The sequence below is a fragment of the Salmo trutta genome, chromosome 21, assembly GCF_901001165.1.
Source record: "Salmo trutta chromosome 21, fSalTru1.1, whole genome shotgun sequence".
Taxonomy (NCBI): Eukaryota; Metazoa; Chordata; class Actinopteri; order Salmoniformes; family Salmonidae; genus Salmo; species Salmo trutta.
Window position 1 is genome coordinate 20050191 of NC_042977.1, and position 16677 is coordinate 20066867.

General features: G+C 43.0%; 2 protein-coding genes across 3 annotated transcripts; one reads left to right on the forward strand and one right to left on the reverse strand.

Annotated features, from left to right (window-relative positions):
• The first annotated feature begins 279 nt into the window (after positions 1 to 279).
• Positions 280 to 3216, forward strand: LOC115156872 (gap junction delta-4 protein-like). 2 transcript variants are annotated; one of them, XM_029704666.1, is made up of 3 exons: positions 280 to 928; positions 1278 to 2474; positions 2698 to 3216. In XM_029704666.1, the coding sequence occupies exons 1-2, from the start codon at positions 865 to 867 to the stop codon at positions 2471 to 2473; spliced, it is 1260 nt and encodes a 419-aa protein (XP_029560526.1). In that variant the 5' UTR covers positions 280 to 864; the 3' UTR covers position 2474; positions 2698 to 3216. The 2 variants fall into 2 exon arrangements, with proteins under 2 accessions (XP_029560526.1, XP_029560525.1); XM_029704665.1 differs by having other exon boundaries at positions 1278 to 3216.
• Positions 3217 to 10206: 6990 nt separating this feature from the next.
• Positions 10207 to 12804, reverse strand: LOC115156871 (frizzled-8). The gene has a single exon (XM_029704664.1). It carries the CDS (start codon positions 12485 to 12487, stop codon positions 10733 to 10735), a length of 1755 nt encoding a protein of 584 aa, XP_029560524.1. The 5' UTR covers positions 12488 to 12804; the 3' UTR covers positions 10207 to 10732.
• Between the last annotated feature and the right edge of the window lie 3873 nt (positions 12805 to 16677).

Here is a 16677-nt window from a genome sequence, read left to right on the forward strand (position 1 = left end):
TGGAGAACTTGTTAAAGACTGTGTATGCTAATCACTAAATCACCCTGTTACCAGTGTATCTGTAACCAATGGAAATGCTAGCTAGTTAGCTGTGCTCTAGTAGAGGGACAGAAGCTATACTGTTACATATCCAGCATGGAGTAGCAGGGTTGTGTCCCAAATGGCACCCTAATCCCTATATAGTGCACTACTTTTGACCAGGGACCATAGGCTCTGGTCAAAAGTAGTGCACTATACAGGGAATGGGGTGCCATTTGGGATGCACACCAACTGTCATTAATCACTCAGCTATTTAAGCACGAAACTTGACGTTCATGGTCAGGAGGTTCATGGATATTGAGGCTCATGGCTAAGACCACCACCATTTGGGCACAGAGCTACATTCTCATTATTGTCCTATAATCTTTAACCTGGTAACCTTCAATTTGAATAACATTATAGTCACTATGCTACTCTGAGTTCATGTAGACCCAACCAGTTGTCTGAGCTCAGTGTATTTTGTTGAAATATCCTAGCAATGCTTTGATGGTAACATGATTTTGGCGTGATGATAATAATAGCCCAGAGAGGTCCCTGGCGTCTTGTCACTAAGCTGTTTATAACACTTGAGAGAGATCTATAGTCTAGTGGACACCCACACACACCCACACACACACACACACTGGGGAACAGCTAGGGAACTTACGCTGGAGCCACTTGTCTACGACTCAATGAGACCGTTGGATTTGAATTGGACTGAATTGAATCGAAGTGAATTGGTTGAATTGAACTGGATTGGATTGATCAGACTGAAATAGACCCTCGCTGAGTAACCTGGATTGGAGGAAGGTATACACACTGTGGGATGAGCTGCTTGTTTACACCATGGAGAAGACACGCCTAATGGAAATGCTCTTTATTACTTTCAATCACAACGTCACTTTCCTGGGTAGGTTGACATAATGTACATGGTATATGTATGGAATAGTTGATGTTACTCGGGCCTTTATGCAACATCTTTTTGAGTGCAGTCAGACCATTAAATTGCTTATCTAGAGTCACAGGTTTTCCGCACCAACAAAATGTTTCGGGGAGAGCGCGATGGTCTTCTTTTGATAGTTAATGTTACTAGCAAATAGCTTTGTTTTCAATATTGGTGTCTAACGTTAAAATAGTGTGTGTGTGTGTGTGTGTGTGTGTGTGTGTGTGTGTGTGTGTGTGTGTGTGTGTGTGTGTGTGTGTGTGTGTGTGTGTGTGTGTGTGTAAGTGATTATTTAATTGATTGGCTCTTTATGCAGGGAAGACGTGGTTGATCATAATGGTGGTCCTGCGACTACTCATCCTCCTGTTCTCTGGCTATCCCCTCTTCCGGGACGAGCAGGAGCGCTTTGTGTGCAACACCATCCAGCCGGGCTGCACCAACGTCTGCTTCGACGGCTTTGCTCCCCTCTCCCTCTTCCGCTTCTGGCTGGTCCAACTGATCCTGCTCTGTCTCCCTCACATGATGTTCATTTTGTATATAGTCCACAAAGTATCGTCAGCTCTTCGTATCGGAGGGAACTATTTCCCCGGCAGCAGAAGTCCGGCAGGGGCTCTGTGCACCCATCAACATTCCCTACCAAAAGGGACGCCTAACTTTCTAAGCGCCTACCTCCTGGACCTGATACTACGTATCTTACTGGAGGCAGCATTCAGTGCCGGCCAGTACTACCTCTATGGCTTCTCTGTCCCCAGGCGCTTCCAGTGCTATGAGTCCCCCTGTACCTCCATGGTGGAGTGCTACGTATCCAGCCCCACAGAGAAGACCATCATGCTCAACTTCATGCTGGGGGCTGCCTCCCTGTCTCTGCTACTGAGTCTGGCAGACTTGATGTGCTCAGTACAGCGCATGGTGACACAGGGGAGGAGAGAGGGGCTGAAGGAGGGCGGACTGTTCATGAATGGAGGAGTTGGGGAGGATATTGAAGTCCTGTACGCCCAGAACACTCTCAAAACTGTCCTAAAGAGAGGACAAAGTCACATTGACAAACCGACCTCGAGGTGTATCCCAAACAGTGACCTTTCACACGGACGAGTGAGAATAAACAATGAGACACAGGTTAGGGTGGCTGCCCCACCCCTGCAGGGGAGAAGGCCGCCACGGAGAGCTGCACGGATGGAGCCTCCGCCGCCATTTCAGCCCATCCCTATGGGTGCTCCATCGAACAGTCGCTTTGTTCATCCAAACCACATCTCCCATTCATCTCCAGTCCCCCTCTCCCGGCGGTTAGAGAGAAACCCAGTGGTCGTCTCACGCCAGTCTACCCCCTCGCCCATTAACAGTGGCCGGAGTCACGGCTGCTGCAACGTGGTAGACACAACACTCCTGGAGCAGCATTATGATAGTGCAGAGTCCCGTGATAGGCTCCAGGAGGAAGTCATCCTGCAGGAAGTGGGGGTAAGGGGCACCTCAAGCTCCTCCAGTGGTTCTTCTTCCTCATCAGATGCTCAATAAAGTTAGTATTTTTGTTTAAATGTACGTAATTCTATGCAAGGGCGAAACAACAATGTGACTTTATTTTTTTGTTTGTTAAACAACGTTGATGATTTACTCATTACTTACACTTGAATGAATTTTCCCCCTAAATGTAATAATGGGCTATACATTGCATTTTGCTGTTGTGACTTTATACTTAGAATGTGTTCACTGTCTATAGAGCTGTTTGTGTTGGTTTACAGAATTAGAATGAGACATTTAAAAAATGCCAGTTGACCTTCAAGAACAATGGTGGCAGCACACAGCTGTTGTTCAGCTCAACTGTTTTTTCATTGGCTTCACCAACAACAGTCAGACAAGACTGACATGCTCCGACCCAACCAAAGCCAACGTCACCTGGAGAACTGAGGGTAACAAAGGAACATTACTCTGCTCTGGCATCCAAGGAAACCATAGACCCAAAAGAGATCTCAGGAGACGTCAATGGCCTTAAAGGAGGCCAGTGATGGAAGACTTAGGGTTGAGGTGAATGGAAGAGCACCTGACTCCTAGACAAATACACAAGGGCAGAGATTCAATCTAAGGTGCGTTGCAGGGAAGTGCACTGTACTGTCAACACTGTTCCCGACGTTTGCGGAGATCAAGTTCACAGTAAATACCGTGGATGACTGCTCAAGCATTACATTAGATTAGCCTTCCCTGTAGCTCAGTTGGTAGAGCATGGTGTTTGCAACACCAGGGTTGTGGGTTCGATTCCAACGGGGGGCCAGCACAGAAAAAAAAAAAAAAAAGTATGATATGTATGAAATTGTATGAAATGTATGCATTCACTACTGTAAGTCGCTCTGGATAAGAGCGTCTGCTAAATGACTAAAATGTAAAAAAATGTAAATGTAATTAAATTAAAAGTCAAGCACAATGCACTTAATGCAGTGCGCTTCGGGTTGAATCTTTGCCAAAGCCTTCATACTGAATAGCAGTAGTGTAGGATTTCAAACGATCTTGATTTATTTATTGCACTTCTTTTTGTTGACATAAAATATTTCAACTACCATAGGGATTTATGTGTTCTGTTTTTTAAGTGATTGTACAGACTATATTAAACATTTTAGTACACATGGGGCTGCCATAATTATTACCTTCATTGAAATCAAGTAAAAATGATCCCAGCCATTATCACTTGGGCTGATGTAGGTTCATTCACGTCAGTCGATCTACAAACACATAGCCTATTAGCTATACAATTGTAATGTTATACCCCTGAAAGGGAGGAAATACGAGGAAATGATTCACACTGACACGTAGCATCAGTGACAAAACAAAAACCTATTACATTTGTAGAACTGTATTGTTTGCATTTTAATGTAGGCCTATTGGGTGGATAGGCCATGTGGAGATGTTCATATTGAATCATATATTTTTTTAAGTTACTAACTTTGATCAGATTAGTCCACATTTTCTCAGTGGACCACACATGGGGCCCTGACCCCAAGTTTGGGAACTATTGTACGAACCACTCTCTGTCTCTGCTTCTGCCTGCTTGCATTGCAGCCTGCGTCAGTGTCACCATTGAGCGCCACGTCACTGTCAGTCTCATTAGCCAACTCTCTGTAAAGCAAAGTTATTATGAGCTGTTATTTGCTCCTGCTGAGGTACTCTGGTTAGCGTTAGCTTCTTACTTCATCCTTCTAGCTGGCTAAGTAATAGACCTACCAGAGCCCTTCAACCTCAATGCAATATAAGTCTCTGCCAGCAGCTAGCCACTTGACTGACTGACATGCACTACATGCCCAAAAGTATGTGGACACCTGCTCGTCGAAAATGTAATTCAAAATCATGGGCATTAATATGGAGTTGGTTCCCCCCTTTGCTGATATAGCAGCCTCTACTCTTCTGGGAAAGCTTTCCACTAGATGTTGGAACATTGCTGCATGGACTTGCTTCCATTCAGCCACGAGCATAAGTGAGGTCGGGCACTGATGTTGGGCGATTAGGCCTGGCTCTCAGTTGGCGTTCCAAATCATCCCAAAGGTGCTCATTGGAGTCGAGGTCAGGGCTCTGTGCACACTAGTCAAGTTCTTCCACACCGATCTCGACAAACCATTGCTGTATGGACCTCGCTTTGTGCACTGGGGCATTGTCATGCCTTAACAGGAAAGGGCCTTCCCCCAACTGCTGCCACAAAGTTGGAAGCACAGAATCTTCTAGAATGTCATTGTATGCTGTAGCGTTAACATTTCCCTTTACTGGAACTAAGGGGCCTAGCCCGAACCATGCACAACAGCCCCAGACTGTTATTCCTCCTCCACCAAAAATTACAGTTGGCATTTTGCATTGGGGCAGGTAGCGTTCTCCTGGAATTCGTCCATGGGACTGCCAGATGGTGAAGCGTGATTCATCACTCTAGAAGTATGCATTTCCATTGCTTCAGAGTCCAATGGCGGCTAAGTTTGCACCACTGCAGCCCAGTGACATTGCACATGGTGATCTTAGGCTTGTGTGTGGCTGCTCGGCCACTCGGCAGTCCCGTTCTGTGAGCTTGTGTGGCCTATCACTTTTGTGTGGTCTACCACTTTGTGGCTGAGCCGTTGTTGCGCCTAGAAGTTCCCACTTCACAATAACAGCTTTTACAGTTGATGAGGGCAGCTCTAGCAGGGCAGAAATTTGATTCTGACAAACTGACTTGTTGGAAAGATGGCGGTGCCACTTTGAAAGTCACCAAGCTTTTTAGTAAGGCCATGACTGTGTGCTCTATTTTATGCAACTGGTGTGGCTGAAATAGCCAAATTCACTCATTTGAAGGGGTGTCCATATACTTTTGTATATAGTGTATAGTGTATCTATAAGCGACTATTTACCAGTTGTGCACTCATTCTCCAAGAGTCGGTTTTTGTTTGTTTCTTTAGGGGATGTCTGTAGACATTGGAGTCGCGGGATATTTTTTAAATTGCTTTTTGCCCGGCATCTCCCGAATACGCTGTCAGCAGTAGTTACCTATTGATCTGACTGTGAACTGGGGTAGTTCGTTTCACGTCTCAGGCCCTCGGCCTGTGCCTCGAGAGGGCGGAGTTACTGCCGTTTGAGAGAGTGGCGAATTTGTTGCAAAAAAAAGGCAAATCCGGTGAAGGCGAACATAACGAACAAATCACTGTTTGTGATTCCACTCCATCACAAAGAGGCAGGTGCAATTAAAAATCTGTCAGATCAAGAATATAAGCATTCTGAGTTAATTACGCTGGGAGCAATATTTAATGTTGACCCATAATTTATTTTGTTTTTATTTATTTTATTTCACCTTTATTTAACCAGGTCGGCTAGTTGAGAACAAGTTCTCATTTACAACTGCGACCTGGCCAAAATAAAGCAAAGCAGTGCGACACAAACAACAACACAGAGTTACACATGGAATAAAGAAACATACAGTCAATAATACAATAGAAAAAGTCAATATACAATGTGTGCAAATGAGGTAGGATAAGGGAAGTAAGGCAATAAATAGGCCATGGTGGTGAAATTATTACAAATATAGCAATTAAACACTGAAGTGATAGATGTGCAGAAGATGAATGTGCAAGTAGAGATACTGAGGTGCAAAGGAGCAAAATAAATAACAGTATGGGGATGAGGTAGTTGGATGGGCTATTTACAGATGGGCTATTTACAGATGAGCTATGTACAGGTGCAGTGATTAGTGAGCTGCTCTGACAGCTGGTGCTTAAAGCTAGTGAGGGAGATATGAGTCTTCAGCTTCAGTGATTTTTACAGTTTGTTCCAGTCATTGGCAGCAGAGAACTGGAAGTAAAGGCGGCCGAAGTAGGAATTGGCTTTGGGGGTGACCAGTGAAATATAAATGCTGGAGCGCATGCTACGGGTGGGTGCTGCTATGGTGACCAGGGAGCTGAGATAAGTCGGGGCTTTACCTAGCAAAGACTTATAGATGACCTGGAGCCAGTGGGTTTGGCGACGAATATGAATCGAGGGCCAGCCAACGAGGTCATACAGGTTGCAGTGGTGGGTAGTATATGGGGCTTTGATGACAAAACGGATGGCACTGTGATAGACTGCATCCAATTTGCTGAGTGTACAATATATATATATATATATTATAATTTTTATTTTTTACAAAAAATTACCACCGGACCTCGGTGTCCTCACACGTAATAGTTACAGCCATGTTTGAAATCCATTTAAACAACTGAGGGTGTAATAATGTCTGAATATGTAAGTGTAAGCCATACTGACCTCCTCTGGTAGATGTATGAAAGTGCAGATGAAAAGAAGAACCACCTTGCCAGAGATGAGAAAGGCAAAATCTATGGACATTTCTATATGTGTACATGTACATACTTTTCCTTAGTTAAATAGTAAATTATAACATTGTTCTTACAATATGTAAAATCATTACATTTTCTATGAATCTGTTTTGTAAACAAAATGTTCAGTGTCCAGGGGAAAGGGAAAACAGTGAAAATAACAAATCATCTCCTTCCGGTCATTGGCTCCTATTCCCCTGATTGATCCACTGTTCATTTGCATCCCAAATGGAACCCTATTCCATATAGTCCCTTTGGGCCTTGGTTGAAAGTGCACTATAAATGGAACAGGAATTCCTTATGTAAAAATGCTACAACCATCAATGGTACATGCTATACCTAGAGCACTCAGATCTCATGGGTGAATGAAACTGGTGATAGATATGAACATAATAGAACATCAAAAATATTGACTGCCAATGCTGAACTTACTTTTCACCTTTAGACAGATCAGTAGGATTATATGCTTGTTGTCCTTGGCGACAGAAAAAATCCATTCCTCATTCCTTTGATGTTGTCAGACTAAATGTACATGAAACAAATATCACTACATACAATGGACCATTCCCAGCAAGCCTACTGGGTAGTCGTCATTAGTGCACACCATATCAAAACATAGCAAACCATTTTCCAAAAGAAAACGAAAACAAGCGGTTCGTATAGGACAAAGTCAGGTGGTCCCTCCATGTTTCAGTACGTTTTCTTCAGTTTAGTGCCTAGTGAATATGACTGTTGTGTAAGGGAAATAAGTGGAGGCTGTATTGAGGAATTGTACATTGAGCTAGAAACACTTTATCAGAGTAGAGGCAGCATGAATGATGTACGACTCTGTTTGAAAATATAGTGGGGAAGGAGTTAGAGAGCCTGCTTTTCTGCTGGTAGATTACAAAACAACAGAGGGTGATCAGCTGGCCAATGAATAGGTGAGAACTGAATAAAACACTTGCTTTAATGTTTTTGTTGCAGCATCCTTATGGAATTGTATCGATATTGGCAAATCTACTGTATATACATTTATATTCAATGCTCTGTATACGTTTGGATTTTCCGCCACTGCGTGTTTAACTGTGGGACGTCATCTTACTTCTGTATTCAATTTAAAACAGATGTATCTCAATCAATGACAGAAAACCAATTGAATCAGTAGACAAAGACACCATTCAATGTGCTTTACCAGTTCAGGGGGATGGGGGGTTAAATGGGATACCATGTTTTCGTCCTAAATGGCACCTTATTCCCTACGTATTGCTCTACTTTTGACCAAGGCCATTGGGCTCTGGTCAAAAGTAGTGAACTATAGGGAATAGGGTGCCATTTGGGACGCCTTCTAAGGACGGCCTCCTGTTAATCTTGGCAGGAGGTGGATCCGGTGTGACCTCCATGACCTCATTTCCTCTGTTGATTTTTACTGGGGGCTGCAGTATAATAGGGTGCCATTTGGGACAATGGCACCCTACCAACCTCTAACTTTGTCTCTGAGCTGAATCCTAGTTGTGGCCACCTGTTTGTCCACCATACATTATATTGTTCCGAATAGGCTATAGGCCTACCAACTGTTTAACATTTTATTGGAATATGAATGACTTATAATTGGTATTGGGAAAAAATGTGTTATTTATTAACATTAACATTTATTGAGTGCTCATTACAGGCTTGTTGGAAGCTTGTAACACAGAGGAAGGTCCCCCAAAAAGCTTGTAACACAGGAAGGCCCAAAAGATGTTCAAAGACTCCAGTCACCCAAGTCATTGACTGTTCTCTCTGCTACCACACCGCAAGCGGGACCGGAGAGCCAATTCTAGGTCCAAAACGCTGCTTAACAGCTTTTACCCCCAAGCCATAAGACTGCTGAACATTTAATCAAATAGCTACCCGGACTATTTACATTGACCCCCGCATAGTCATTTTACCCCTACCTACATGTACAAATGACCTCAACTAACCTGTACCCCCGCACATTGACTCAGTACCGGTACCCCCCTGTAGATAGCCTTGATATAGTTTAACTGCATTGTTGATTAGGGGTTGTAAGTAAGCATGCTACACATGTTGTATTTGGCGCATGTGACAAATGCAATTTTATTTGAATTATTTCTCCACTAGGTGGCGGTATGATATTATTGAACCGCAGTAGCCTACCTGAAGCGTTGCTCCTGCTCTCATGAAGCTGCCTTGGCTTAATGAAGTTGCAGATACAACTTTAAAGTCAGGATGCAGTTTATCAAGTAGAATGAGAGGCATGACCACTGGGTCCCAATAACTTCATGCTGTAAAATCCCTGTTTGGGTGGACAGTTTTTAAAAATAGATAAGTCAATTGTTTGTGATGAACACTTCTTCTCCTGAATGTCCAAATTAACAAAAACAGTTGTATGTATTTGCAAATATATTTTTATTTTGTATTATTATATATATGGATATTGGATCAACACAAACATGCCCCTCTGCGTAAAAGTGAACACGGGCCTCATTTTTTAAGGCTTGGGATTCTTTACACCCAGGTCTCGCTCTAAAAACGAGTGTTTTCGCCACAAGCAGGGGTACTATTTGCAGTTTTCACATGCAACAGTGTCTCTATGCTTGTTAAGAAGATAAGCAAGCTGTTTAAGCGCTTTCAGAGTAAACCCGACCACACACTGGGACGTAATTACCCTCTAACGGGGAAGGCAGAGGGTCGGCCTAGTGGGCCTAGCTTGTTTGTTTGGGCGATTCCCCATATAGTGCACTACTTTGAGCAGGGCCCATATGGCTTTGGTCAAAAGTAGTGCACTGTAGGGAATAGGTTGCCCTTTGGGAACCAGTTCTACTGTCCCACTCCCTCACTGTCTGGCATCTTAATTATCAGGCCTAGGGCATCTTGACAGTAAGATGGGGCACCCAACCAATTATGCACACCAGTGGGTATCCTGAACTCTGCCCCACACAAACTTCAATAAGAATAGTAGAATCTTTATAATTTCATTTTCATATGAGGTCAGTGCCACGTCCATGCAGAGTCTGATAGCCTGCCTACACTTTATTCAAGCGAGGCCTAGGCGGTATTTGACGTTTCACTGGGTCGTCAGTATTAATTGGGGGCAGAAGACGCAAGGCTTGTAACATAATTGTCGCACAGAGGGGTTCCCTCGAGAGAGGATTACTCAAACAGACCACCTATAAGGCTTTCATTGCCATTTCAATGTTATTCCGAATCCTTCCCGTGGTCGCATCTACAATACGTAAAAGTGTACTGTTTTCACCAATGCTACCCAAAAGGAACCCAATATCCACACACGTAGGCATACGTTTCTATGAATTATAACTGTTTGACCATTTATGAATAGGCTTTCTAACTTATCCAAAAATATATTCTCATGGCAGGAAGACAACAAAGGCAAAAATATAATTTGCTAAATGTAGCCCACAGCTTTGGCACAGAATGACTACCAAGACGCACAGGTTAACATTTTATAAAAATTGTTTTATTCTCAAAATAAAGATCTTCTATCAAAGTTAATTATACACATTTACAATCTCGTATAGGCCTACATTTTATATACAAATGTACAATGTTTTTACATGAATAATTATATAAATACATTAAGTACCAACAAAACCCGTATGAGACAGCATACTTCAAACCATCTTTGCTAAGCTAATTTTATAGGTTAAAATGAGACAAACCCAAGTCTCTCTTTCGAATTAATAAATGGTGTGTTTAAGACAATATGGTTATTTGTCATAAGGAAGGGAACAGTAGATATACCCTTGAATTTCTGCCTATCAAAAAATCTCACTGTATTGTGTATGTCATTGAACTGGTCCTCAACAGTAAGCGTAGAATCACATCTCATTATATGTATATGGTTCTAAACTGGCTGCGGGTCTCATTGTGTAAGAAGAGAAATCATTAGGTGCTCGTTAATGTGTTAATTTGAACACGCTGATGGACAATCCCAACATAATTAGATGTCCATTCTTCCTTTTCAAACCCGAGACAATGGCATCTGTTTGGGACAAGAGACAGAGCTCGCAGTGCCAGACCTCCACGTCAGTCCCGTGCTAACGTCACTGTACATTGACCCGCTCGTGGTCTTGCTGGCCCAACAGCAGCGGGTGCAAAATTTCCTCCAGGATTCTAGAGTTTTACCCGACCAGACCCACGCGCCGGACGTGATGCCAACCAAAAGGCACATGAAATATTTGAGCATGAACACAGCGTAGTCTGGCTTCTGCATTTCATGCTCCGACAAGCATGAACAGTTATTGGTTATTTCCCAAGTCTGTCTGTTGTGCTGCTCATAGAAGTAACAGGCTACTATAATCGTGGCGGGGACAGTGTAAAGCACTGTAAAAACACCTATCCTGATCATCAGTCTCTCCAACTTGTCTGTTTTCGTCCCTCCTTGCTTTATAACACTCCGGATCCGGAACAGTGACACAAACCCGGCCAGGAGAAACATAGTCCCAATGAACAGATAGATAACCAACGGCGCCAAAACAAAGCCCCGGAGGTTATCCAAGTTCTGATTGCCAACGTAGCATATTCCAGCCACAGGGTCACCATCCACTGAACTCAACGCCAACACAGCTATTGATTTCATGCTGGGTATCAGCCAGGCAGCTAAATGAAAATACTGGGAGTAACTGGCTATGGCCTCATTCCCCCACTTCATCCCCGCAGCCAGAAACCAAGTAAGGGACAGAATAACCCACCAAATAGAACTTGCCATGCCGAAGAAGTAGATGAGCAGAAATACAATAGTACAAAGAGCAGGGCCGGTGGTCTCGTAGTGGATGTGTTCGGTATCATGCTCCATGTTACAAGCCACTTGTTCATGTCCGGCAATTAGTCTGACAATGTAACCGACGGAGACAAACATGTAACACGCAGAGAGGAAAATAATGGGTCGCTCCGGGTATTTGAACCGCTCCATGTCGATTAAAAAAGTTGCCACTGTAGCAAAAGTGGAGATAAAACATAACACGGACCATAGTCCTATCCAGAATGAAGTAAATGTCCTTTCGTCTTGGGAGAAGTAAGGATTGTGGCAGGGCATGGCACAGTTCAGAGTCTGTCCCGTTTTAACTCTGTTATATAGAGGATGACTGTCACTGTTGACTTGAACCATGGGCGCGCGGCAGTGACACCGAGGTTCGCAGGGAGAACTCGGAGGTTTGTGTTTACTAGGAACATTCGAAAGCCCGTGTCCATTCTTCTTTCGTGGGATTACTGGTTTAACGGGGCGGTTTGTGGGCTTTGCAACAACTGGAGAAACAGTCGTTGTCTCGCTTCTGTTATAGTCCATGCACAATGTATCTTGGTTACCCTGCACTGGTAATACATCGCATCTCATTCTGTCTGGCCATGGGAATCCGTACTGCCTCATCAGAGGCGCGCAGCCTGCCTTGGCTCTTTCGCAGACACTCCGACACGGCGGCAGGGGCTTCTTGTAGTCCTCCAGGCAAATAGGAGTGTACATGCTACAGAGAAAGAACTTCAGGTCCGGAGAACACTTGATTTCCACCAGGGGCCAAAATTGGTGCACCTCCAGCCCTGCCTCGTCCTGTGTGTCGTGGTTGAACTGGTTGGGCATGTAGGTGTAGTTGTAGCCGATTCCTTTGCATAGAGGCACGGATATCTCCTGGCATTGTAGCTCCTTCGCCGCGGCGCAGCTCGACTTGTGTAGAACGAGTGCAAAAAGCATGCACCACCCCAGCAACTGACACTCCATCCTCATTCACTGTTGAATTCGTCTGCTTCAAAGTGCCAGCGAACTTGCGCTTGCAAGTAGGCTGTAGAGTCCGATTATTCCAGAGATGCGAGTAAACTCATCCTTGGCGCATACGGTGTTTTTGGGGATAAGCAAGCCTTCGGGTGTCTTCTGGCTGGTAAAATGTTAGGGAATTCACACATCACACCACTTATTCTATGTTTACGTTATTTTGTAAAATACTACCACTCTTCTCCGTCTGCTGTGGACTGTTGACTGACAGAATATAATTTACGCACCGATATCTCCATTTGGCACCACCGTTAATCGCTCGCTCTGCATGTTAACAGTTGTTGGCGAATGCTTTTAATGGCATATATCTGGAGGGAGGCGCAGCGAAGTCACTCCCCCTATCGGAGCGTCTAATCACAGAGCGACAGGGGCGGGGAACTAGGAAAGTCAATCAAGTGTTTTTCAAAGGTGTTTGTTTACATTTTCCCCTCTATAGAAGATTTTTAATTGCTTGGTCTTTGTTTATTCTTCCTCCCCGTACAAAGCGATGCATAACGAGTCATTAAATGAGGGGGAGGAGTTTATTGAGTGAATTGAATTGGACTTTTACATTAAATTGTGGCTAAATTAACTAACATATGCTTCTGAGAACATTGTTTCCATTTGATTCGTTGCATTGCACTCCTTGGGTAACGTTAGGCCTATTTGACAGGGTCCTTATTAGACTACAGTGTATGCATTTTCACATTCAACATGATATTTACATTTCAGTCAATCATGGATACAATTATTTGAGAAAGACCGGTTTATCTGTGATTGGAAGGTTTATCTGTGATTTTAAAGGAACACATTAATTGTAAACCTTTAACACTGTAGTAGGCATAGACCCAATATAAAAATTCAAATTTTAGGGCAGGGTGGAGACCCTGGGGGTTAAAGTGAGATAGTTAGGAGACCCCAGGGGGTTGTCCTAAACTAAAGAAAAAGGTGTTTGTCTTAATTGAGGTGCCATTGTTTCATTTAGTGCTTGGATAAGCCCCATGCTGAGGAGGTGATTAGTGAAATGTCTGCCAATGGCTAACAAACATGCTGAGGAGGTGTGTCAATAGTGTAAGACCCTATTCCCACTAGGAGATATGAAGGAGATTCATTCTGCTGAGTGGGGTGGCAAAAGAGAATTCTACTTTTCAACTCGCACTACATCCTTGCCTTACCTTTCGTTGAGGTTGGCAACGCAACATTCTTGGTCCGCAGACCAAATTGACCGTAAATATCACAGTAGCCACGAGCCAGTAAGTACAAACTATTCAACAATGACAGAAACTTTTCTTCTAAAACATTATTACACTATTGAATAATGCAACCAAACCAAATAACACTCTTGAATAAACCAACAATTCACAAGCATGTCCAGTATGGGCAGACGATTAAAGGGTTTATTTTCTCGTCTATAGGCTACACTCATTACATTTTAGCTTCAAGACAAAAGCACAGATTTGCTATAGCAGCATGTATGTCATCATCAGGTAATGAATGATTAACCCTCTCATAGAATAGAATATAAAATACAGTAGGCCTAAATTACATTACAACAAACCAGGCTTAATTTTGATCAATATCATGCAAATCATTACAAGTGGTAAAAGCAAATTGTGACAGAAAACGTGGGTATAAGGGAATTCACCAATAAGTGCGGTTTTACAGTGCCTTCAGAAAGCATTCATATCCTTTGACTTATTCCACATTTTCTTGTGTTATAGCCTGAATTCAAAACAGATGAAATATATATTTTCTCACCCATCTACACACAATATCCCATAATGACAAAGTGAAAACATGTTTTTAGACATTTTTGCACATTTATTGAAAATAAAATGCAGAAATATCTCATTTACATAAGTATTCACACCCCTTTGCTATGACACTCCAAATTGAGTTCAGGTGCACTGAATTTCCTTTGAACATCCTTGAGCTGTCACTACAACTTGATTGGAGTCCACCTGTGGCCAATTCAATTGTTTGGACATGATTTAGAAAGAAACACACCTGTCTATATAACAGTTGACAGTGCATGTCAGAGCAGAAACTATACCATGAAGTCCAAGGAACTGTCCATAGATCTCTGAGATTAAATTGTGATAAGCCATATATCGAGGGAAGGGTATAAAACAATTTCTAGAGTGATGAAAGTTTCCAAGAACACAGTGGTATCCATCATTGGGAAATTAAAAAAATATGGAACTACCCAGACTCTGTCTAGAGCTGGCCATTTGACCAAACTGAGCAACCGGGCAAGAAGGACCTTGATCAGGCAGGAGACCAAGAACCCAATGACCACTCTGACAGAACTACAGAGTTCCTTGGCTGAGATGGGAGAACCTGCCAGAAGGATAACAGTCTCTACAGCACTTCACCAATCTGGACTTAATGGGAGAGTGGCCAAAGGGAAGCCACACCTGAGAAAAAGGCACATGACACTATGCCTGGTGTTTGCAAAAAGCCACGTGAATGAATATGAGAGCATAAGGCAAAATATTCTGTGGTTTGATGAGAGAAAAATTTTACTCTTTGGCCTGAATGCAAAGCTCTATGTCTGGAGAAAACCAGGCACAGCTCATTACCTATTTAACACCATCCCTACCGTGAAGCATGGTGGTGGCAGCATCATGCTATGGGGATGCTTTTCAGAGGCAGGGACTGGGAGACTGGTAAGGATAGAGAGAACAATGAATGAAGCCAAATACAGGCAGATCCTTAATGAGAACCCTCTTCAGAGTGCAAATTACCTTAGACTGGGGGTGAAGATTTACGTTCCAAAAGGACAATGACCCGAGGCATACAGCCAAAGCAATGCTGGAATGGCTTCAGAACAAGAATGTGAAAGCCCTTGAGTGGCCCAGCCAAAGCCCAGACTTGAATCCCATTGAAAATCTGTGGAAAGACTTGAAGATTGCTGTTCACCACCACTCCCCATCAACTTAACAGAGCTTGAGAAAATCTGCAAGGAAGAATGGGAGAAAATCCCTAAATCCAGATGAGAAAAGCTGATACAGACACCCAAGACGACTCAAAGCTGTAATCGTCGCCAAAGATGCTTCTACAAAGTATTGACTCAGTATTTCTGTATTTAATTTGAAATAAATTAGCAAGCATTTCTAAAAACATGTTTTCATTTTGCCATTATGGGGTATTGTGTGTAGATGGGGCAGGCAATTTAAAAAAAATGTAATCCACATTGAATTCAGGCTGTAACAAAACAACAAAATGTGGAATAAGTCAAGAGGTATGAATACTTTCTGAAGGCACTGTATTTAGAAGCCCATACCCACCACCCCAAACATTCAATAAAATGCCTCATGGTTTGTTAAGGTGCAGAATTAGTTAGTGCTTCAGTCTGATCAACTGTAGCCTACTGATAACCACAGCTGCAGGTAGCCTAGAGAAGCCTATGCGCTCTGTCCCATCTGGGCCTGGCCAGGGGAAACGTAATGTCATGTTTTTATATCCTAAGCTATGTATTTATAGCCTAAAATAGACCCATTTATTTGTGTTCTGAGAAAATGGGAATGTGAGCAAATTTGATTTATATTTACACTTTGGGTGGCTCGGCTACCTAGGCCTTTTTAATCCAAAATGATTGACACACAATAATATTGACATACTACTAGTATATTTTTAATGACAGATGCAAAGGCCTACATCAGGTGTATTCAACTCTTACCCTACGAGGTCCAGAGCCTGCTGGTTTTCTGTTCTACCTGATAATTAATTGCACACACCTGGTGTCCCAGATCTAAATCAGTCCCTGCTTAGAGGGTAACAATGAAAAAAAATGCAGTGGAACTGGCTTCGAGGTCCAGAGTTGAGTTTGAAGGGCCTACACAATGCAACCCAGCAAACAGCAAGCTCAGCCCTGTTCATTTTTGTCCGATCGCAGTTGTTGTCTCTTTGTCTGTGTAAAGGGTTTTAAAGTTTTCATCCTCCCTAGGGCCATAATTATGACCTGATTAGAAAAATTATCTGGTCCCATCACAGCCCATATAAAACTGCTTTTTACAGCTGATGTATTACTATGTCATATGCTACAACTAGGGTCCTGAGTTAGTTAGGTTAGGCTACTACGAGATCAGGGAAAACTCTGGTCCCCAAGAGAACTATTTCCCCCTACAATTCAAATCCACACACAATGTTACAAATTAAAAAAC

What these genes read in the sequence shown, in the direction of transcription:
- LOC115156871 (XM_029704664.1), bottom strand. Translation starts at nt 12,487, where the DNA reads ATGAGGATGGAGTGTCAGTTGCTGGGGTGGTGCATGCTTTTTGCACTC.
- LOC115156872 (XM_029704665.1), top strand. Translation starts at nt 865, where the DNA reads ATGGAGAAGACACGCCTAATGGAAATGCTCTTTATTACTTTCAATCAC. An exon ending in TCACAACGTCACTTTCCTGG is followed by an intron (nt 929 to 1,277) that starts GTAGGTTGACAT and finishes CTCTTTATGCAG; the next exon opens with GGAAGACGTGGTTGATCATA.